Raw genomic sequence first — 17,970 nt, forward strand, 5'->3', positions numbered from 1 at the left:
ACGGGATTGACGTCGCCTGTCCCCATCCTCCATTCGTCGTGGCCGCGATGGGAGTACTATCACCGCCGTCCGTTGCGTTCGCACGTGAAATGTCGATCGCCATCGATCCAAGGCTCTTGTCGACGACGGAAGGATCATTTCGGGTCACTGCTTCAACCACCACCACTTCGCCATCCCATGCATCCTGTTGTTCCCCACGCATGTGCTGATGCTGGTGTAATGCGCCGTCCACAGGACGAGGACTCGCGGCGCCTTTGTCCTTTGCGACCTTGTACCGGTCAACAAACCCGTTGAATGTCATGCACTTGTTCTCCTTTGGTTCGTCACGGTCAAAATTGGCAAGTGCCGCCCCAAAACTGGTCAATAAAATGCTGTTCTTCCGACCCAATACAAATCTCAAGTGTTTTTTAGTCGAGAAAGATTAGAGGCAACGGTGCCTGATTGTGCATACTGAAAACAAGTCTATTTTTGCAATTGTATTTAATTCAACTGTTTGTTTACAAGGACTGGAGGGCTTTCGACTCCTCGGCGGCTCGGGTGGCGGCGATGGCGGCCGTACCGTAAAGCGGGCTCTTGGTCAGCTCCACAGAGAGAGGCGTGGAAGCATTCGCCACTCCTTGCATGTTCGTGGTGCCGTCGCCGTCGTAGTCAAACCACCGCAGCTGCACTGTTCCATTGTACACGGCTGTTCCAAAGAAGAGAAGGAGCATGCCTGCCAACTGCAACCAACTCCAGTTCGTCCATGCTTCTCCAAGCGATCCGCTCGTAAAGAAGTAGAAGAGCGCAAGGTCCATAGACCAGACCGACACCGGCCGGAAGTTGGCCAGGATGGAGCGCCACACCGAGTCGAGGAGGAACGTGACGAAGATGGACGCAATGTTGAACGAGGTCACGCAGAGGATGTAGAAGGTGCACATGTTGCGCACTGTCGAGCTGTGGTAGATCATCAGGCACGAGTCGAAAAAGTCTTCGGCACTGCCGTTGTCGGCGCCCGGCACCAAGTACGCAATGGGAAACACCACCGTGAGCATGAGAAACGTCCCCCAGAGTCCTTCCAGTCCAATGACCATCATGGGCGGCGTTCCGTCTTTCTTTCGCATCACGGTCTCTTCCAGGACGTACTGACTGCTCGTGACAAGGCAGCCAAGGAGCAGGACACTGACGCCGACGAGTGCTGACGCTGATTCGTGTTCTTCGCCAAAGCACGACGCACTCACCATGAGGATTGCCGTTGCATTGAGCGCGATCCCACACTTCATGTATGCCGTGGGCTGGAATTTCAAAAACAGCATCTTCAACGCCGCCACAAACACAATGATGGTGCATCGCACGAGTTGGAAAGTACTGACAGGGACGTAGAGAAGCCCTACGCTCATGAGAGCAGTTGCTCCCAAGTCTGCGCACGCAGGAAACGCAAGCATCATGATGCTTTCGCGGTCAAACTTGGGCATCAAGTCGTGTTTGCCCGACAGCCGCACGTACAAGAATTGCACTGGAATGGCTACACATGTCCATCGTCGTGAGATGCTGCACATGCATGAGGTTGTATCATGTGACGATACCAATGCCCATGGCGAGAAACATCATGAACGTTTGCATCAACGGTTTCTGGAAGTACTTGACAGTCCCGTCTCGTCCTTCGCTCTCGAGCCCGTACAGGATCTACACGCCGTCATGACCTCAATGTAGGAGAGATGCAGCAATGTTACGATGTACCTTGCTGGAGAGCGTGGAGCCCGTGCCCATGAGCAGCGCGAAGCAAAAGCAGAACGCCGCGAAGTTCTTCTTGGTCGCGTCCGACAATGGCTTGGACATGGCGAAATGAAAAGTGCGCTCGTGATGCATGGTGACGCGCAGTATTGTCCGGATAAAATGACTGCCTTGAAGTGGGCCACATCTTGTCAAATGTATGGGGCATTGCATTATCCGGAAAACCGTTCGTTCGAAGATCCATAAAACATGGACGTTGATATTAAATTGTGATAATAATGCGGGAGATTCAAGCTTTCGCCACGACAACGACGATCGATGGCGCGGCGACGGACACGACGACGCCATCGCTGTCGCTCTCATCCGACACGACGCCAGTCTTCTCGTGCTCGTCGTCCTTGCTACCCTTCTTCGTGTCCGATGAATACGAGAAGAAGCGATGCAGCTTGGCGTTGCCGTTGTACACGGCCGTGCCGAAGAACAGCAGGAGCATCCCGCCCAATTGCAGCCAACTCCAGTTCGTCCAGGTCTCGCCGTACGTGCCGTTGGTGAAGACGTAGTAGAAGAGGAGGGATGTGACCCAAATGGCGACCGGTCGGAAGTTGACGAGGATGGAGCGCCAGACGGAGTCGAGGAAGAACGTCACGTAGATGGACGCGACGTTGAACCCCGTGATGGAGATCACATATAGGACGCAGTAATACGTCAGCTTGGCGCTGTTCTGCATCATCTCGATGGAGTCGAAGAAGTCTTCGACGCGGCCGTTGTCGGCGCCGGGGATCGCATATGCAATGGGCATCACGACCAAGAGCATGAGCAGCGTCCCCCATACTCCTTCCATGCCGACCACGACCAGCGGCGGGTTCGGCACCTCCACGACGATGTCCGTTCCTTCTTCCCCTTCCGCCTTGATCGGTTTCTTCATGAACACTTCTTCCAATACGTATTGCATCGCAGACGTGAGACATGCCAAGAGGAGCACTCCCACACCCACCAGAGTTCGGATCATGTCGTCTGCACTGGCGAGGCACGACGCACTGATGAGCACGATGGCGACGGACTGGATCAAAATGCCAAAGCGCATGTACCCCGTCATGGAAAACTTGAGGAACATCACTTTGAGAGTCGCGACGTAGATGATGATCGTGCATCTGGCCAACTGGAAAAAGCTCACATTCACGTAGAGCAGTGCGACGCAGCCGAGGGCCGTGGCGATGAGGTCCGCGACTGCGGGAACGCACAGCTTGAGTGTGGACGCCCACCGGAACACATACCGGTCTGCCTTGGGCACGAAGCACTGGGACACGGCGTGCACGACAAGGGCGAGCGCCATCGCGACAAACATGAGGAATGTCTGCATGAGAGGCTTCTCAAAGGTCTTTGGGACTTCTTCAAGGCCGAAGCTATGAATGCTGTACACAAACTTGGACGTGTGCATGGTGCTCGTGCCGAAGAGCAGCGCCGCCGCGAACGCGACCGCTCCATATTGGCGTCGGTGGGGCATGCCGAGAGATTTGAACACTGATGGCGTCGACTCGTCGATCGAAGTTTAGAACGTATTAATATACAAAAATCCTATATTACCTTGGTGTTTGTATATAAAAAGGAGAAATCGAGTTTTATTCGAGGGATGTTCGAGGAAGTTTTGACGGCCCACTCTGACGATGGAGCGCGAGGAAGTGGGTCCATTTTGGTGTCTGCGGAAGCTCTCACGGAAGGAACATGCTGACCTACCTTAAAGAAACTCTCGTCCTGTACGATGATGCTCGTCGGAGGGCCGGAATCCGTCGGCGTCGCCATCACGAAGCCGATTTCTCCGTGCCATCGACAGGCACTCAACCCCACGACACAATCGTAGCCATACTAGTAGTATGCGGACTAGTAATAGGGCGTTTACTATTAATAGTACTAGAGTAGTTTTGGATAAATCCACATGAGCAGTAGCAGTGATGCTGTGTGGGACATCGTCCAAGGTCGATACGATGTGTCCAAGCTAGAGCGGCTTCTTCGTGGCGTGTCGATCAGTGGATGGGACATGGACGGATGGACGCCTCTACACTATGCATGCGACAACAAGAATGTCACGAGTCTTGGTCCCCTCCTCGCAGCAGGATCCAAGGTAGATGCCATCGACGAGCAAGGGTACACGCCTCTCCACTTGCTCTGCAAGAACCCGTCAGGAGCATTCGCGGGTCTTTCTGAGCTTCTGGATGCCGGTGCTCCTGTCAACGCCACCTCCATTGTACGTTACTTCCAGACACTGACTATAATATCACCTGATCTGATAGGATGGCAAACGCGTGACTCCACTGCACTTGCTTTGTGCGAACGAAAGCATCACGCAAGGCGCATTGTCTGCCTTGCTCAAGGCTAACGCGGACGTGAATGCCGTCGATGGCGATGGCAACACGGCGTTGCATTCCCTTTCAGCCAACGACACCCTGACCGACGCGCTTCTGGGCACATACCGTCCTGGCGCATGGACGACCCAGAACCAGGTACTTGCATCTCATTCACGTACTTTCTCCATTCATTCTTCTTTAGTTCAAGGCATCTGCGTTGCATTACCTGTGTCAAAACGTCCGCGTCACGCCGACGATGCTCACGCTCGCTTTGGCCGCGCACGCTGACCCGAACCTTCCAGACAACGTACTGTACATGTATATGTAGAGTCATGTTCATGCTGTGTTAGACCGGGAATACGCCGCTGCATGCGCTGTGCGACAACGCCGCCGCGGTGTCCGTCGCTCACTTGCGCGTGATGTTGGCGCACCCGTCGATCGACTTGATGGCTATGAACGCTGTACGTTGTTGAACCTTCTTTTTCTGTATAACGTGATTTCACTTATATTCTATTTATATTAACACGCACAAATTCGCAGAGTGGACGGCGCGCGGTATCTTCGTTGGAGTCGGACGAGTGCATCCAGTACGTGGAGCGCCATGGTCCCTATGCCGCCTTGGAGTTCGATGCATCGACACCATCGACCGTCCCGGGCGGGGAAGACGTGGCGGACCTGCCAGAGCCCTTGCGCGACATCATGACGCGCTGGAACGGCAGTCTGCCGCCGTTCGACGAGGCGTTCTACACGACCATCTCGTGCGAACCGGCCTTCGAAGGCATCTACACCCAGGTCCAGCATGCGTCTATGCTTGTGGCGGAATCCCCGTCAGACAAGGCGCTGCTCATGCAGTGGGACACGAGCATGAGCGCATGGCGCCAGACGATCGTCCGAGCGTTCTTGACCTTGGTGAACCCGCGCTTGTGGACGTCGTACGCGAACACGTTCCACCGCCGCATCCCAGACGACGTCGTCAAGGTCCAATCCAAGGTGGAAGCCATATGGACGTCGTTCCCTGATGCCTCCCAGCGGAGGGAGCGACTTGAAGCGGTGCAGGCGCTGTACTAAAGCATCTAAGGACGATCAGCTGTGGTGATGTCGTTGGGATGTGGTGGATATATGTAATGTTGCAGGTAGTGAGACAGTAGTTGGGACTTGGGCTTCAAATAATATCATGTCTCGCAGGATCACACCTCGTAATTTTATGGCGTTCGCGACTCAAAGTATACAAAAATTGAGTATATTTTGTGGAAATTAAATTGTATCGGTGGGGAATTTCTGGCAGCAACATGAGACCGCCGCCATCTTCGCCGCCTATGCCGCCTCCGCCTGGTACGCCCACAATGCTTCGATCCTTCCAGACTTGGCCTGACCTCATGCAATCAGACACGACGGAGGAGATCTCACAACTGGACGGCCGTGGAACCATTACGTACGTCCGGGAATGGCTCTCGCGGTGGGCGAAGCTGGACCACTTCAATGCCGCCGTCGTGAATGGCGAGAACGTCACCAAGGAATGGGTAAGTAGGCTGTGACACCAACGATGAGATCATCTCATGCCGTCCTTCATGCAGCTCCACGAAGTGGGGTTCACACAACCATTCGTCGTGTTGGACAAGGTCAGTCTCGGGCTGACAGGTAATGACATGTTCCATCCACGCAGCATGACATGTACGCCATGCGTAGTTCCCTCGCCAAGCTTTACAGTGGAAGACCTTGCCTCGGTGGTGGGTCAGGACGCGGTCGTGTCTGTGCTAGAAGTACACATACACACATCCGACACCTTCTTCCTCCATCATCTCCTTCTCTCTTACATTCCTTTGCAAGGTGACGTCGCAACGCGCCGTGGGTGACTGGTCGCTGGGCCGCTGGGCAGCGTACATGAACACTCCCTCGTCGGAAAGGACGCAGCAGTTGACCGTGCCTTCCTTCTCACACGCCGGCCTGTCCCGCCTGCTTACCCCGCCGCGCTTTGTGCGCCAAGTGGGCTGGGCCGAGTCTGTCTGGGTCCACAGCGGGTCCCTGCCGCCGCCGCCGGTACATCCCGTCTATCTTGATGAGTCTGACTAGCTGCTCCATCAGACATCGACCTATTGCGTAATGGCGCCCAAGGATTCCTTCGTCGACTTTGACATGAACATGGGCGGGTCGTCGATGTGGTACTCTGTCCTGCGAGGCAAGCAAGTCGTGTATGTCGTGCCCCCCACAAGTGACAACTTGGCCAAGTTCAAACTCTGGTCAGCCAATCACAACCCAGAGCGCTGCTTTGGTGACGTGGCAGCCTCCTGTGCGCACGTGGTCTTAACCGGTGGCTCGACCCTGTTGATTCCTCCGGGGTGGCTCTACGCCGTCGCCACGCTCGATCAAGTTGTTCGTGTATCCCTATGAAACCCCTGTATAACTTGATCGTGTATAGGATGTGGTGGGGTTCAAAGGGTACTTTCTCGAGAGCTTCAACCTGCCCACGCACGTGGAGTGCGTCGCCCTCGAAAGGTACCTTCACGGAAGGTCTCGGTTCCCCCAGTACGACCAGGCGCTGTGGCACGTCGCGTGCTCGCACCTAAAGGCGCAAGAAACAACCGACATGACAGCGCTCAGTCGGCTGCTCGACCCGTCGGCCGCCGACGCCGCCGACATCGCCATCGCCCACGGCTTCCCGTCCGCCGCGTCCGTGCTCGCCGCGCTCCAGTCGACGGCAGCTGCTTCCTCGTCCGGCTCGAGCAGCGGCGGTAGCAGCAGCAGCAGCAGTAGCAGCAGCAGCAGCGACGACGACGACGACGACGTCTCGAGTGGGTCGGAGGTCGACACGGTCGCATACCCCAAGTTTGTAAGAGAAAACGTGACAACCAACGTCCGGCTTAAAGTCCTCACGCCGCTGGTCATCCCCATACTCGACGCGGCAAACCTGTCGACAAATAAATCCTCGTCTTCCAAAGCCAAGCGCAAGGCGACAAAGTCGTCGGTGGTACGATACCCATATGCGGATTTAGATGTTTGACTTGAGGTGTGTGTAGGAGCAATGGTACTTTGAGTGCAGCTGCGGTGACAAAGGATCCAACTATGATGATGGCAAGCGCATGGTGCAATGTGACGTGTGTGTGACGTGGCAGCACACGGCGTGCGCAGGCATCCCCAACGAAACCGAGCCCCCCACGTCGTACAAGTGCTTCAAGTGTCTAGTACCTCAGGTATGACTAGTACTACTACTAGTAGTAGCAGTACTAGGACGCACACATATGGTATAGGAGGATGGCGGCGCGCCTTCGACCGTCGTGGACTGGACCGTGAGCTGCAGCTGCGGCATCGTCGCCGTCAATTACGACGACGGATGCCGCATGATCGCATGCGACAGGTGCAATACGTGGCAGCACACGCTGTGCGCAGGCATCCCCAACGAAACTGAACCCCCTGACGTGTACCTGTGTCGCAGTTGCAAGGTATTCCTAGTAGTACTACTAGTACTACTATCGGCCAAACTACTTTAGACCCACACCAAGAAAGCCAAGGACAAATCCCCGCGGGCAGCCGTCAAGTCGCCCAAGACCCAACAACCGGTCCGGAAACCCGCGAGGAAGCCGCCGCAGCCGCCGAGCGACGACGACGACGACGACGATGATGACCAGGATGTCAGTCCTCCGTCGGTCGTGCCCTCGAAGAAGCAGCGGTCGTCCAAGCGAGCCAAGAGGACGGCGGCGGCGGCGGACGGAGGGGAGAACGTCCGTCCGGTGCTCAAAGCAGCAGCAGCAGCAACAGTAGCAACCGCAGACGTGCCCAAGAAGAAGCAGCAGCCCACAAGTGTCCGCGAACGCCTGGTCAAGAAGCTCAAAATGAAACCCAAGTGGGGACGCATGTAATAAATAACACGGACGATTTATAATACTAAGTTTACTTATTAATAATATTACTACTACAGCTATGTTCATATACAAAAAAAAGTATATAAATCCAATCTGTCAAATATAGTATGCTTGGGACTTTAGACTGTTCGAGTGTCATGACAGGATGGTCAGGCTGTCACGTGATAGGAGTACGATCGATAGATGAGAGAGCTGGTTAAGATCTGGGTGGTTGATCTCGGATGCACGACGAGGGCCGGCTGGCTACGCTGACTCGCCTGGAACGCGCGGGTTGTTAGCTCGAGCTCTTCGCTTCTTCCACCCGAGAGCGGCAGCTCGTGTCCAACAGCCGCCGCCGCAAGGTGAGTGTCTTCGTCAAAGCCTGAGGTAGAACGCTGCTTGGGGTCCAGCGCGAACGACTGGCTGGTCAAGGTGGCGAGATCGCTAGTAGATATGGTGGCATATCACACACAGTAATATCACGACTGTTCAATTGTTGAGGTGGAATTGCATCGACGCATTTGATTGGCTGTTGAAATACAATCATGATGTTTGTCGAATAATATCTGATGGTGTGGGCGATGATGCAACGAATGGCGACCCACGGCGGCGGCGGCGCTCGGTCCTCCGCTGGCCTCCTTGGGATGCATGCATGCAGGAGCCTCCATGGCGCCGCCAGCACGTTTCCTCGCACGCCCATCAAGGACTTGATGACCGTTCCACGTGTGGACGTCGCCACTCCCGACACGACAACTACTGCGACCGTGTACGGGTGGGTGAAGACCATCCGTCGCCAAAAGAACTTGAGCTTCATCACCATCAACGATGGGTCTGCGTTCAAGAGTCTGCAGGTGGTGTGCGACGCGTCGTCGATTCCTGCCGCGTCGTTGGCGGACGTGTCAGTGGGCAGCAGCGTGACGGTCACAGGCGCCGTGACGCACGCTCCTAAGTCGGGGCAAGTGGAAGTACACGCGCAGTCCGTCACCGTACTGGGCACGAGCGACCCCGCCGTGTACCCGCTGTCCAAGAAGTTCCACGGCCTCGAGTTCGTCCGCGAGCACCTCCATCTTCGGCCGCGGACCAACACGTTTGGCGCTTTGACCCGCGTCCGCAATGCCCTCAGGTATGCCCGTCGTTCTCACGTCCTTCTCTCCAACATGCGTATATGTATGTAGCCAAGGCCTGCATCAGTACTTTCAGTCTCAGGACTTTGTCCAAGTGCATGTACGGAACCCACTAGTAGTAGTAGTAGTCGTAGTAGTAGTAGTAGTAGTAGTAGGTAGTAGTAGGTAGTTAGGTAGTACTACTTGACCAACTAAACCGCCATTTGTAGACGCCCATCTTGACATCGATCGACGCCGAAGGGGCGGGCGAGCAGTTTCGCGTCACACGGGACTATCCCGAAGCTTCCTCTGGAGCCCACAATCCTGATGATAGTTAGTACTAGTACTCATTATCTCACCTCGCTCGTAAAACAAAAGTACTCATAGGTTCACATTAGGTACTACTCCATCGTTCTTTGGCCGACCTGCCTACTTGACCGTGTCGGGCCAGCTCCATGCTGAAATGTACGCGAGTGCGCTGTCGAAAGTGTACACGTTTGGGCCGACGTTTCGCGCCGAGAACAGCAACACGAGCCGCCACCTGTCCGAGTTCTGGATGGTCGAGCCCGAGATGGCCTTTGCCGGCTTGTCCGAGTGCATGGCGAGCGCGCAGGGCGCCGTCCAGCACAGCATCCAGCACGCTTTGGCGACATGTCCGGACGACTTGGCGTTTTTTCAGGAGCAGCAGCAGGCCAAAGAATCTACGCCCAAAAAGTCAGCTCAGTCCACGAATCTACTAAGTCAACTCACGGCGGTGGCGACCCATGACATCCCACACATGACGTACACGGAAGCTATTGCCGTCTTGACCCAGGCGTCCGTCAAGTTTGAGCTTAAGCCGGAATGGGGTGAGCTTTCTTTGTTGATGGTGGTTTGACGATGATGGGTGGTGGTGGTAGGTATCGACTTGAAGACCGAACACGAGCGGTACTTGGCAGAGACGTACGTGGGAGGACCTGTGTTCGTGACCGACTACCCCGCCGCGCTCAAGGCGTTCTACATGCGGCAGAATGACGTGGCAGATCCGGACCGCGCAACAGTAGCCGGCATGGACCTCCTCGTGCCGGCCGTCGGCGAACTCGTCGGTGGCAGCGTACGCGAAGAACGGCTCGAGGTGCGTCTGAATTAGTGTGATGTTTCGACTTGATAGTTGTATGGTGGGTATATCACACTATTTTCATGCATACACCAATTCCAGGTGCAACATGGCTACTTTGTTCTGTGGAATCTAATATTGTCATTCTCCAGGTGCTCGAAGCCAAGATGCGCGCGAGCGGGGTGGACCCGAATGGACTGCAGTGGTACCTGGACCTCCGTCGCTTCGGGACAGTGCCGCACGCGGGATGGGGCCTCGGGTTCGAGCGCCTCGTGCTGTTCGTCACAGGGATGGAGAACATCCGAGACGCCATCGCCGTGCCGCGGTACCCGGGTGCCTGCCGCCATTAACTTGACCATTGAGATTGTAGTACAAGGATGGAACTCTACTGTTACAGTACTAACTAGTACTAGTACTGGTTAACCTGGGGGGGCGTTGTGACACTGGGCTCGCAACCATTCGATTTCTCGAACTTTGTCTTGCAAGGTCGCTTTCAACCGCGCGATTTCGTCCAGTGCTGCCGCCAGCTGGGCTTGCATTGTGGGCGAATGTGCGCGTTGCTCCGGTAGTTGCTGGGAGTGGAATGACACTTGGGGGTGCGTTGTTGTCGGGCTTGGCGGAGAGGCCTGCTTGATCCCGAGGAGTAGATTCACCGGGTCTTCTTCGCTGCGGTCCGTCATCACGGGGTGCACTTGACTCATGAACTCGTGCTTGGGTGCCATCGGGGATATTTTGAGTGGCGGAGACGTAGCTTCGAGGCGAAGCATGAGGCTACTTCGGATCTTGCACAGGTTGGGCAGCGCGGGTTGCTTGGGAAACAAGAGCATGTCTGCCGGCGAGACCTTCATCTCTTCGCTTAAGATCGCCGGCGGCGGTCGACCTAGCGGAAGGCCATACGGCCGGATGGGACAGGGAGTGGTGCTCGTGCTGCTCCCGTCCGTACTCCGCTTCTTGGTGAAGACGGGGCGTCGTTCCGTCACGAGGTGGCCGTTGATGCGAGTGCGCTTGGGGACGGACTTGCGCTTGATCAGCTGCAACTTGTCGGGCTCGTTCTTCTTGAAGCACGGGTGACTGAACGTGCAAATGTACGTCTTGGTCTTGGTCCATTTCCGAAAGCCAAAGTAGTTGAGTTGCCGCTGGAAGCTCTGGAAGTTGTTGTGGCTAAAGTACTTAGGCAGGATCTCCTGCGTGGCTCGCACCGGGTCGAGGATTTGGAGGGACCCGCCGTCGTCGGCCCATTTGATCACGGCCGACGATTCGGCTTCGAGAATGTCAAACAGCTGTAGCAAGAACTTGGGCACGTCATGCTGCTTGGTTGTCGTGGACGACTTGATGCTGTCGTCTCCTGTGTACTCATCTGCGTCGTTCGGGGTCATGCTGCGCGGTTGTCGTGTCGGAATCGCCTGCTTGGAGAGGCGGCAGGCGGCGGCAAATATCGTGCCAAGTTCAGTATCGTTGTGGATACAGACAGTACTGCACTGGCGCTTCATTGGCCATTCCTAATTTTTAGAATAGTTCGACGTATTTTTAGAACGTCGTTTCTGATTGGTTAAAAATCAGAAAAAAGATAAAACGACCAAGCTGCGGCGACGCCGCCGCCTCGTCCGACCCGTCCATAAGCCAAACATATACTGCTCACACTGCTGTGGGGATTCTATGGAGACGTCGTGGATGCCGATGTTGCGGCCATATATGGTCACAGACCGCAGTCATACGTAGGAGTACTGCATTGGACTTCTGACCAATGAGGATAGACCAACTCCCAGTAGTGAAATCAATGCATCTTTACAGGGATTGAAACCACTTGGAACTGGAGATGGACCAGTCCTTGTCGACGGGAGCTCGTTACATTAATGAACGCCTGGTGAGGTGTAACTTGCTGACAAACCACGATACAAACACGCAGTGTCGGGCCGCGACTCCTTGTTCGCGACTCGAGCAATTTCTGATTGACTTCCCTTTGGGAGGAACTTCTTGGATGCCAAGGACCATCATGTTGGACGCAGCTTACATGGAGAGAGTGGGAAGCTTATGTATTGATGGACATGCTATGGACAGTAAGCTTAAGTTACCGCAGGGATGATGCTGGTTGACCGATATGAGGGAGGGTACAGAATGTGGTTGCAAAACCGAAGTTCGAAGTTACGACAAATCGAAGCAGAGGTTTCACTACAACCTTGACAGGTCGTTCGTTGGCCAGTGCCGACATGGTCATGCTGGTGGGGATGATGTCGAAGGCTCCTGCCTTGGATGCCAAGGTTAGCGCGTATGATTCCGTCATGCCGTCATCTCGGCTTCGGTCGCCCAGTTGGTCGTCCGACAATCCGTACCAAGTACGTGTCCTACGTCGCAGACACTACCGGTGGTAGTTGACGACACCCAACACCAGGCGATGTTCTACATGTTGTGCTGGTACACATTTTCCACCAGCGCCACATTCATCAACAAGACACTGATCAAAGAGCACGGCATGTCCGCGGAGCTTCTGACAGTGTGCCACTTGGTCATGGGCACAATCTTCGACGGTGAGCAACCTACCTCACTACATGTACATATATATACTCACTCTGGACGCCACGTCGTCTTCAGCGGCCATCTTTGCTGTGCCTGCCACGTCCAAGTACAAGATGTGGTTCCTCCAGCCCATGAAGCTATCCTCGTAAGCCCCGTCGTCGTCCCCGCCCTTGTACCATGAACTGACGTCCTTGGACCTTGAGGCTGCTGCGGTTGCTGCCGCTGAGTGTGCTGGCCATCGCGTCCAAACTGCTCACGTATTGGAGCTATAGCAGAGTGCCCGTGGCCGTTACACACACGTGCAAAGTGCGTCGTTCTTTCCATCTCGTCATGTTGTAGTCAGGTTTGTTCTCAGGCGTCGACGCCGCTCTTCAACGTCATGCTGGCCTTCGTCGTGTATCGTACCAGCCACGCCACGCCCATCTACGTGTCGCTCGTGCCCATCGTGGTCGGCGTGGCCATGGCGTCCCTGTCCGAAGTCCAAATCAACGTACCAACGTCCTCTCCCTGATATATATTTAACGGCTGACGTTCATGTGTTGTTATTCTCATGAGTTAGGAAGTCGCGACCGCCGGATTGATATGTGCTGTGGCCTCGTCTATGAGTGGCGTCATGCAGGTAGGAGGAGGTGATGGTCCTCCGTCATGATGCCGTCGGAAGCAGCTTGATGATGATCGGTGTGTAGAGCATGTATGCCAAGTACCTGCTGCGGCACGGGGTGATTGTTGACAGCGTCAATGTACGGATCATGCTTCCCTCCACTTTCACCCTTGCTACAATGCTGCGTAGCTGCACTTCTACAGCGGCCTGCTGTGCATCCTTGTCAACAGCCCCGTGCTCATGTGGAACCAAGCGATGCTTCCGGACCAGTACGAATCAGCAATGTTCTTCATCTATTCCCATGAAATAAGGAATGTCATCTTTCTCCCTAGAATCCCATACACGTTGATCTTTGTGTGCAGCATCTGCCAATTCGTGTCGAGCTTGGCGTCGATCTTGGTAATGTGCCTTCGATCGATGTGGTGCTGCCACGTCATACACGTGTGTGTGGTTTGTATGCGTAGCTACTGGGCCACGTGGCAGAACTCACGTACTCGATCATGAGCACGTTGAAGCGCGTGGTGATTGTCGTGAGCGCGGTCGTGTACTTTGGAAATGCCATGACGCTGACGTCGGGCGTGGGGATGGCGGTCGCGGTAAGATCTTCGTCGTATCCTCACGCTAAGAGTCGCATGTTCGTAGCTGGGAGGGGTGGGTATGTACCAGCATGCAAAGCTCACGCAGACCAAGGCCATGGGGCACTCGCCCCACTCGCTGTAATCCCTTGTAACTCGAATCGATGGGATCCAATTTAAGCTTGTACCAACTATACAATACAAAGATTAGTAGTATGTCTGGGCCGAATCAAACGTTTTCGATTGGCGGAAATTCCACAGAACGTGATTTGATTGGCTTAGGCTTCTCGTACTGGAGTTTGTATTATACTTGGACATGGTTTCGAATAGATGTGAGAATTAGCTATTAACATGCACCCGCGCTCGACAAGTAAGATAGACACACACAAAGCTATGCAACCAGCATCATTGATTGGATCTGGTATCGATGGAAGCGGGTCCTTTAAACGTCCACGCCGCGCGATTGGTTCTGCGCCTGCTGCTGCTGCTGTTGCCCCGCTTGCTGCTGCGACGCTTCCGCGGCCGCCGGCTGCATGCCTTGGAGCTGCTGCTGGTAATGCTGCATCATCTGCAACTGCTGTGGGGGCCAGATTGACGGGTTCGCGCCGGCTTGCGACTGCATGAACTGGTGGAGCATCGCCGCTTGCTGCTGTTGCAACTGCTGCTGGTACACCATTTGCGGGTCCATCGACCCTTCCTATCGTGATGTCGAGTGAGTACACGATCATCATCGTGAGAACGAGTCGTACTTTCTTGCCAGGCAGCTTGATGTCCTCGCGCGGCACAATGTCGATGAGGAAGTCGAACGTGTCCGTCTTGGTGATCGCCATAGCGATGTCGTTGCGTTGTAACGTGCGCCGCTTGTTCTCTTCGGTGTGGATCCACGCGCGCAAACTCAGTTCCAAGATGAACATCTCACATGCCTTGGCGAACAACACCGGCGCCTCCGCACTGATCATCTACGTTCGTTCGTTCGTTCGTTAGCAACATCGAAGGCGATGAAGGAACGTACGCGGACGTCTTCGTCGGACTTCATGATCTTCTTGATGCGCGCAAGGGGGAGCTGATGTGTCTTGAAGTCTTGCACTTCCGGGTCGATCTGAGAGATCTCGTGGATTTGCGACTGCCAGAACGCGTGCAGCTGCATCTGCTGCTGTTGGAGCTGCTGTTGCTGCAGTTGCAACTGCTGGAGATGCAAGTTGGGGTTTTGTTCCTCATTCATTTCTTCACGCTGCATGTTCGTCGTCCTTCCTGCACATGCGTCGCCATGAGACGTTGTGATGGACGTACACGACGATATGGCGACGATGCTTCTTACCGCCGTGGCTTCCCCCTCTTTGAGTTTTTGAAATCGCAAATGCCGTTCGATATTGGCTGAATTGCAGCCAATAGATGTTGTTTCTCCAAATTTCCCCCGAATCAAAGGGTTTAGAAGGCTTTTTACCGAAACGCCCGGATAATTCGCCATATCCGGTTATACTGTGACGAACTCCGCTTAGTGAGTGAATAAGGAATGGCGTATGGCGAAGTGGTTAGCTATCGCTAGCCCCCTCAAATGCGCCGAACCCCCCACGAAAATCAGCAGCAAACCTACCTACGCTACGCTACGAAAGCCCGCTCAAGATGCGACGAAATATCCTGGTCATTGTGGCATCCAATTCGAATTCGCAACTGTTACATACTTACTGTATGTTTGGGCGATGAGGAGTTTTTCTGCTGGGGTGAACCAAATCTTCCATGAAATAGCTCATTGCAGATGCGATACAATGGTGTCTGCAATGGTCTACCTTACGTCGTCTAAAGCCTCCCATAGCGAGAGGAGATAGTGTTAAACGCTACGTCGTTAGAGCATCTCCACCGCGGCGACAGTATATTTGGCACTAATACAGTGCGATGCAAAAGGTTATAACCACTAGGTTTTTCTTGATTGTTTTTTTGTTGGCTGCGAATTCAATTAAGCTGAAAGTATGCATAGATTTGTATTAATAAAACACACATTTTTGAAGGATGTTAAAATTAGAAAATGTCAGTGAGAAATGAAAAAAATTAAGTTTTACCACCGACGCGAAAGGTTATAACCACTTCGAGAGCAGAAGGGTTGAGACCATAAAGCGATTGAAATGATACAATGTATTCAAGGATTTTAAGCTCCTACATTGAAATTGAACATTTTAAGCGCATAACGTGTATGTTATTGACTGACTCGGGCCATCCCCGGATCTAGATTCTATTGGAAACGTCTGGGGCTATCAGATTTACAGCGTTCACGATGGTGGTAAGCAGTACAACTCGAAACAGGAGGTCAAGATTGGCATCACACATCACGGATATTGCCTCGAGGTTCTCTACCTCCAAGTCCTCACCCTGGGCATGAAATAGGGGTGTCTCGCGAAAGGAATGATCACTAACTACTAGGAGCTTAAAATCCTTGAATACATTAGATCTTTAAACCAGTAGATGACTGGCTTCCTGTATACCTGCCATATTTCCAATTTGATCATGTCAATTCGGAAATAGTTATACAAATAATCAATACAAGGGACTTCACGAATTCACCTTGCAGAATATCAAGAGCAATGTGTTTGTGTCAAAAATCGTTAGTTTCCGAAATGACCAAGTTACCGATTATTTACTGGACCACTGATCAATAAATAACATACTTGGTGAAAAAATCAACGAATTTAGACGCTAAAGTACTAGAAGCGCATAACACGGACAGCATCCATAGCAGCACGTTCTTGACGGTTCAACCGATAACGGCGTTGAGTTTCTTGACGCTTGCGCTTCTTTTCATTCGCCATACGTTGGTAGCGAGCGAGTACACGGCCATAAAAGTCCTCGTCATCATGGCGCAAGGGTAGCAAGGACAAGTGAAAGTCTGTCAACGCAAACGTAACGCGCTGGATCGCAGAGTAGTTTCGCTCGGACCACGTGTACGTGGCTCAGGATACGCGCCAGAGGGAGCACACTCAGCCGAAGAAGTTTTCCACGATCACCCGATGCGAGGAGACGTTGGCATTTCGTTCCAAGTCGCTGGCATCAAGAGATCCATGGGCGGGAAGACGCTTCGGGTGGATGCCACGCAATGAGTGGCTGATTCCAATGTAGCCCATGTCAACAAGACAAGCCCACGAGCCACGATGCAGGGCAGCCTGCTCTCCATGGTCCGGCACAAGGGACTCGGAGGCCGACTTGGCTAAGTTGACAGGGTGGACATGTTTGCGAGAGTTCATAATGGTAAGGTCGTGCACAGATCCAGGGTCGGCAGTAGACATGGCAACACATCGGCCATCTGGCGACATAGCTGCTTCGATCTTGTAGCCATACAAGTGGTATTTGCCACTAAAGTAGTGCTTCTGCTCAGCAAAGCGACCGGCAGGTCGGTTCGAAGGTTGAAACTTGACGTCTACAGCATAGAGAGCGTATGGAAAGTGGGCAAAGCGCTGACCTGTCTGGGTGAGCTCCGCCATCGTCACTGGAGTGATGAAACGTCGGTAGAAGATGGGTTCAATCACCTACAGTGTTGTCTGTTAGAGATTGCACACAACATATATACTCATCTACCGAGAGCACGCGCGTGATAAGCTTCTCAAACGTTGGTGCCTTGAAGCCATAATCCGCAGTGTGCTTTTCCCATGACGAGAAGTGCTTGAGGACGGTCAGAGCCATGAACATGGCGTCCTTCGGGCTCGTAGGAGATCGACGGTCGCGCCCTTCCATCCAAGCCGATTGCATGGCAGTGTCCACGAAGGACCAAAGAGTTTCAAACTCAGTGACAGTGAAGTTCGTCAGCGTGCGGATTCCCTCTGAACCGAGGTCAGTTATGAACTTGTCCATGATAGGGTGCGCAGCGGCCTCATCGCTTTCATTAGCCGCTCTTGCGGCCTCCCCATTGGTGGTGAAGGAAGCCTCGAGATACGACCGATCACGAATGGTCTGGTCTTGGAGGCGGTTAAGGACGGCGTTGGCGTTGATGGGCATTGCGATGCAAATTCAATTGTGTGGTGGGCAAGAAGTTTGTTGACTTGCCAACCTGACGGGCATTTTGATTCATTTTGGCGGCAAACATGTAGTTATAGGGGTTGTTGAACTTCAAGTTGTTTAACCAGCTATGCCAAATTTAATCTCCTTATATAGTACATTTTAACGAAACTTCGAAATCTCTGCAATTGCAACTTTTCGTCCAGCCTCTA

General features: G+C 53.7%; 10 protein-coding genes across 21 annotated transcripts; 4 read left to right on the top strand and 6 right to left on the bottom strand.

Moving 5' to 3' along the window:
* Nucleotides 1-441: 441 nt before the first annotated feature.
* Nucleotides 442-1,931, bottom strand: H257_17331. Of its 2 annotated transcripts, XM_009846076.1 has the most exons (3): nucleotides 1,717-1,931; nucleotides 1,563-1,662; nucleotides 442-1,501 (listed from the first exon to the last, which is right to left on the bottom strand). In XM_009846076.1, the coding sequence occupies exons 1-3, from the start codon at nucleotides 1,921-1,923 to the stop codon at nucleotides 498-500; spliced, it is 1,311 nt and encodes a 436-aa protein (XP_009844378.1). In that variant the 5' UTR covers nucleotides 1,924-1,931; the 3' UTR covers nucleotides 442-497. The 2 variants fall into 2 exon arrangements, with proteins under 2 accessions (XP_009844378.1, XP_009844379.1); XM_009846077.1 differs by having other exon boundaries at nucleotides 442-1,662.
* On the bottom strand, nucleotides 1,914-3,229 carry H257_17332 (hypothetical protein). The gene has a single exon (XM_009846078.1). The coding sequence runs from the start codon at nucleotides 3,212-3,214 to the stop codon at nucleotides 2,000-2,002; it is 1,215 nt and encodes a 404-aa protein (XP_009844380.1). The 5' UTR covers nucleotides 3,215-3,229; the 3' UTR covers nucleotides 1,914-1,999.
* A 257-nt stretch (nucleotides 3,230-3,486) lies between these two features.
* Nucleotides 3,487-5,245, top strand: H257_17333 (hypothetical protein). The gene is made up of 5 exons (XM_009846079.1): nucleotides 3,487-3,952; nucleotides 3,999-4,208; nucleotides 4,255-4,359; nucleotides 4,403-4,513; nucleotides 4,593-5,245. Exons 1-5 carry the CDS (start codon nucleotides 3,644-3,646, stop codon nucleotides 5,118-5,120), a joined length of 1,263 nt encoding a protein of 420 aa, XP_009844381.1. The 5' UTR covers nucleotides 3,487-3,643; the 3' UTR covers nucleotides 5,121-5,245.
* A 71-nt stretch (nucleotides 5,246-5,316) lies between these two features.
* Nucleotides 5,317-7,935, top strand: H257_17334 (hypothetical protein). 4 transcript variants are annotated; one of them, XM_009846081.1, is made up of 10 exons: nucleotides 5,317-5,384; nucleotides 5,439-5,572; nucleotides 5,627-5,690; nucleotides 5,739-5,812; nucleotides 5,880-6,089; nucleotides 6,135-6,419; nucleotides 6,469-7,017; nucleotides 7,067-7,240; nucleotides 7,298-7,489; nucleotides 7,538-7,935. In XM_009846081.1, exons 1-10 carry the CDS (start codon nucleotides 5,342-5,344, stop codon nucleotides 7,904-7,906), a joined length of 2,094 nt encoding a protein of 697 aa, XP_009844383.1. In that variant the 5' UTR covers nucleotides 5,317-5,341; the 3' UTR covers nucleotides 7,907-7,935. The 4 variants fall into 4 exon arrangements, with proteins under 4 accessions (XP_009844383.1, XP_009844382.1, XP_009844384.1 ...); XM_009846080.1 differs by having other exon boundaries at nucleotides 5,317-5,572; nucleotides 7,538-7,906; XM_009846082.1 differs by lacking the exons at nucleotides 5,317-5,384; nucleotides 5,439-5,572 and having other exon boundaries at nucleotides 5,605-5,690; nucleotides 7,538-7,906.
* Nucleotides 7,936-8,058: 123 nt separating this feature from the next.
* On the bottom strand, nucleotides 8,059-8,556 carry H257_17335 (hypothetical protein; the record flags this gene model as incomplete). Its single annotated transcript, XM_009846084.1, has 2 exons — nucleotides 8,059-8,332; nucleotides 8,480-8,556. The coding sequence occupies 2 exons, from the start codon at nucleotides 8,554-8,556 to the stop codon at nucleotides 8,059-8,061; spliced, it is 351 nt and encodes a 116-aa protein (XP_009844386.1).
* Nucleotides 8,557-8,598: 42 nt separating this feature from the next.
* Nucleotides 8,599-10,437, top strand: H257_17336 (asparagine-tRNA ligase; the record flags this gene model as incomplete). Its single annotated transcript, XM_009846085.1, has 6 exons — nucleotides 8,599-9,011; nucleotides 9,064-9,112; nucleotides 9,222-9,324; nucleotides 9,390-9,839; nucleotides 9,891-10,105; nucleotides 10,240-10,437. The coding sequence occupies 6 exons, from the start codon at nucleotides 8,599-8,601 to the stop codon at nucleotides 10,435-10,437; spliced, it is 1,428 nt and encodes a 475-aa protein (XP_009844387.1).
* A 69-nt stretch (nucleotides 10,438-10,506) lies between these two features.
* H257_17337 (hypothetical protein) lies at nucleotides 10,507-11,556 on the bottom strand (the record flags this gene model as incomplete). Its single annotated transcript, XM_009846086.1, has 1 exon — nucleotides 10,507-11,556. Exon 1 carries the CDS (start codon nucleotides 11,461-11,463, stop codon nucleotides 10,507-10,509), a length of 957 nt encoding a protein of 318 aa, XP_009844388.1. The 5' UTR covers nucleotides 11,464-11,556.
* A 677-nt stretch (nucleotides 11,557-12,233) lies between these two features.
* Nucleotides 12,234-14,006, top strand: H257_17338 (hypothetical protein). Of its 8 annotated transcripts, XM_009846088.1 has the most exons (11): nucleotides 12,234-12,420; nucleotides 12,477-12,612; nucleotides 12,677-12,746; nucleotides 12,805-12,907; nucleotides 12,957-13,091; nucleotides 13,161-13,220; nucleotides 13,288-13,341; nucleotides 13,392-13,471; nucleotides 13,535-13,601; nucleotides 13,667-13,798; nucleotides 13,845-14,006. In XM_009846088.1, the coding sequence occupies exons 1-11, from the start codon at nucleotides 12,295-12,297 to the stop codon at nucleotides 13,920-13,922; spliced, it is 1,041 nt and encodes a 346-aa protein (XP_009844390.1). In that variant the 5' UTR covers nucleotides 12,234-12,294; the 3' UTR covers nucleotides 13,923-14,006. The 8 variants fall into 8 exon arrangements, with proteins under 8 accessions (XP_009844390.1, XP_009844396.1, XP_009844392.1 ...); XM_009846094.1 differs by having other exon boundaries at nucleotides 13,288-13,471; XM_009846090.1 differs by having other exon boundaries at nucleotides 13,535-13,798.
* A 53-nt stretch (nucleotides 14,007-14,059) lies between these two features.
* Nucleotides 14,060-15,162, bottom strand: H257_17339 (nuclear transcription factor Y subunit C-4). The gene is made up of 4 exons (XM_009846095.1): nucleotides 15,096-15,162; nucleotides 14,790-15,028; nucleotides 14,527-14,736; nucleotides 14,060-14,474 (listed from the first exon to the last, which is right to left on the bottom strand). The coding sequence occupies exons 2-4, from the start codon at nucleotides 15,012-15,014 to the stop codon at nucleotides 14,220-14,222; spliced, it is 690 nt and encodes a 229-aa protein (XP_009844397.1). The 5' UTR covers nucleotides 15,015-15,028; nucleotides 15,096-15,162; the 3' UTR covers nucleotides 14,060-14,219.
* Nucleotides 15,163-16,746: 1,584 nt separating this feature from the next.
* On the bottom strand, nucleotides 16,747-17,758 carry H257_17340 (hypothetical protein; the record flags this gene model as incomplete). The annotated part of the gene is made up of 2 exons (XM_009846096.1): nucleotides 16,747-17,292; nucleotides 17,342-17,758. 2 exons carry the CDS (start codon nucleotides 17,756-17,758, stop codon nucleotides 16,747-16,749), a joined length of 963 nt encoding a protein of 320 aa, XP_009844398.1.
* Between the last annotated feature and the right edge of the window lie 212 nt (nucleotides 17,759-17,970).

The sequence above is a fragment of the Aphanomyces astaci genome (assembly GCF_000520075.1).
Source record: "Aphanomyces astaci strain APO3 unplaced genomic scaffold supercont1.103, whole genome shotgun sequence".
Taxonomy (NCBI): domain Eukaryota; phylum Oomycota; class Saprolegniomycetes; order Saprolegniales; family Verrucalvaceae; genus Aphanomyces; species Aphanomyces astaci.

Excerpts from the sequence above, each read along its gene's own strand:
- H257_17331 (XM_009846076.1), bottom strand. The coding sequence starts at position 1,923 with ATGCAATGCCCCATACATTTGACAAGATGTGGCCCACTTCAAGGCAGT. Across the intron at positions 1,663-1,716 it reads GCTCCACGCTCTCCAGCAAG|ATCCTGTACGGGCTCGAGAG; the intron begins GTACATCGTAAC and ends GACGGCGTGTAG. Across the intron at positions 1,502-1,562 it reads GTTTCTCGCCATGGGCATTG|CCATTCCAGTGCAATTCTTG; the intron begins GTATCGTCACAT and ends GGACATGTGTAG.
- H257_17332 (XM_009846078.1), bottom strand. The coding sequence starts at position 3,214 with ATGCCCCACCGACGCCAATATGGAGCGGTCGCGTTCGCGGCGGCGCTG.
- H257_17333 (XM_009846079.1), top strand. The coding sequence starts at position 3,644 with ATGAGCAGTAGCAGTGATGCTGTGTGGGACATCGTCCAAGGTCGATAC. Across the intron at positions 4,209-4,254 it reads CATGGACGACCCAGAACCAG|TTCAAGGCATCTGCGTTGCA; the intron begins GTACTTGCATCT and ends ATTCTTCTTTAG. Across the intron at positions 4,360-4,402 it reads ACCCGAACCTTCCAGACAAC|ACCGGGAATACGCCGCTGCA; the intron begins GTACTGTACATG and ends ATGCTGTGTTAG.
- H257_17334 (XM_009846080.1), top strand. The coding sequence starts at position 5,342 with ATGAGACCGCCGCCATCTTCGCCGCCTATGCCGCCTCCGCCTGGTACG. Across the intron at positions 7,018-7,066 it reads AGGCGACAAAGTCGTCGGTG|GAGCAATGGTACTTTGAGTG; the intron begins GTACGATACCCA and ends AGGTGTGTGTAG. Across the intron at positions 7,490-7,537 it reads ACCTGTGTCGCAGTTGCAAG|ACCCACACCAAGAAAGCCAA; the intron begins GTATTCCTAGTA and ends AAACTACTTTAG.
- H257_17338 (XM_009846087.1), top strand. The coding sequence starts at position 12,295 with ATGGTCATGCTGGTGGGGATGATGTCGAAGGCTCCTGCCTTGGATGCC. Across the intron at positions 12,908-12,956 it reads CCGTTACACACACGTGCAAA|GCGTCGACGCCGCTCTTCAA; the intron begins GTGCGTCGTTCT and ends GTTTGTTCTCAG. Across the intron at positions 13,342-13,391 it reads TGATTGTTGACAGCGTCAAT|CTGCACTTCTACAGCGGCCT; the intron begins GTACGGATCATG and ends AATGCTGCGTAG.
- H257_17339 (XM_009846095.1), bottom strand. The coding sequence starts at position 15,014 with ATGCAGCGTGAAGAAATGAATGAGGAACAAAACCCCAACTTGCATCTC. Across the intron at positions 14,737-14,789 it reads AGTCCGACGAAGACGTCCGC|ATGATCAGTGCGGAGGCGCC; the intron begins GTACGTTCCTTC and ends GAACGAACGTAG. Across the intron at positions 14,475-14,526 it reads TCAAGCTGCCTGGCAAGAAA|GAAGGGTCGATGGACCCGCA; the intron begins GTACGACTCGTT and ends ACATCACGATAG.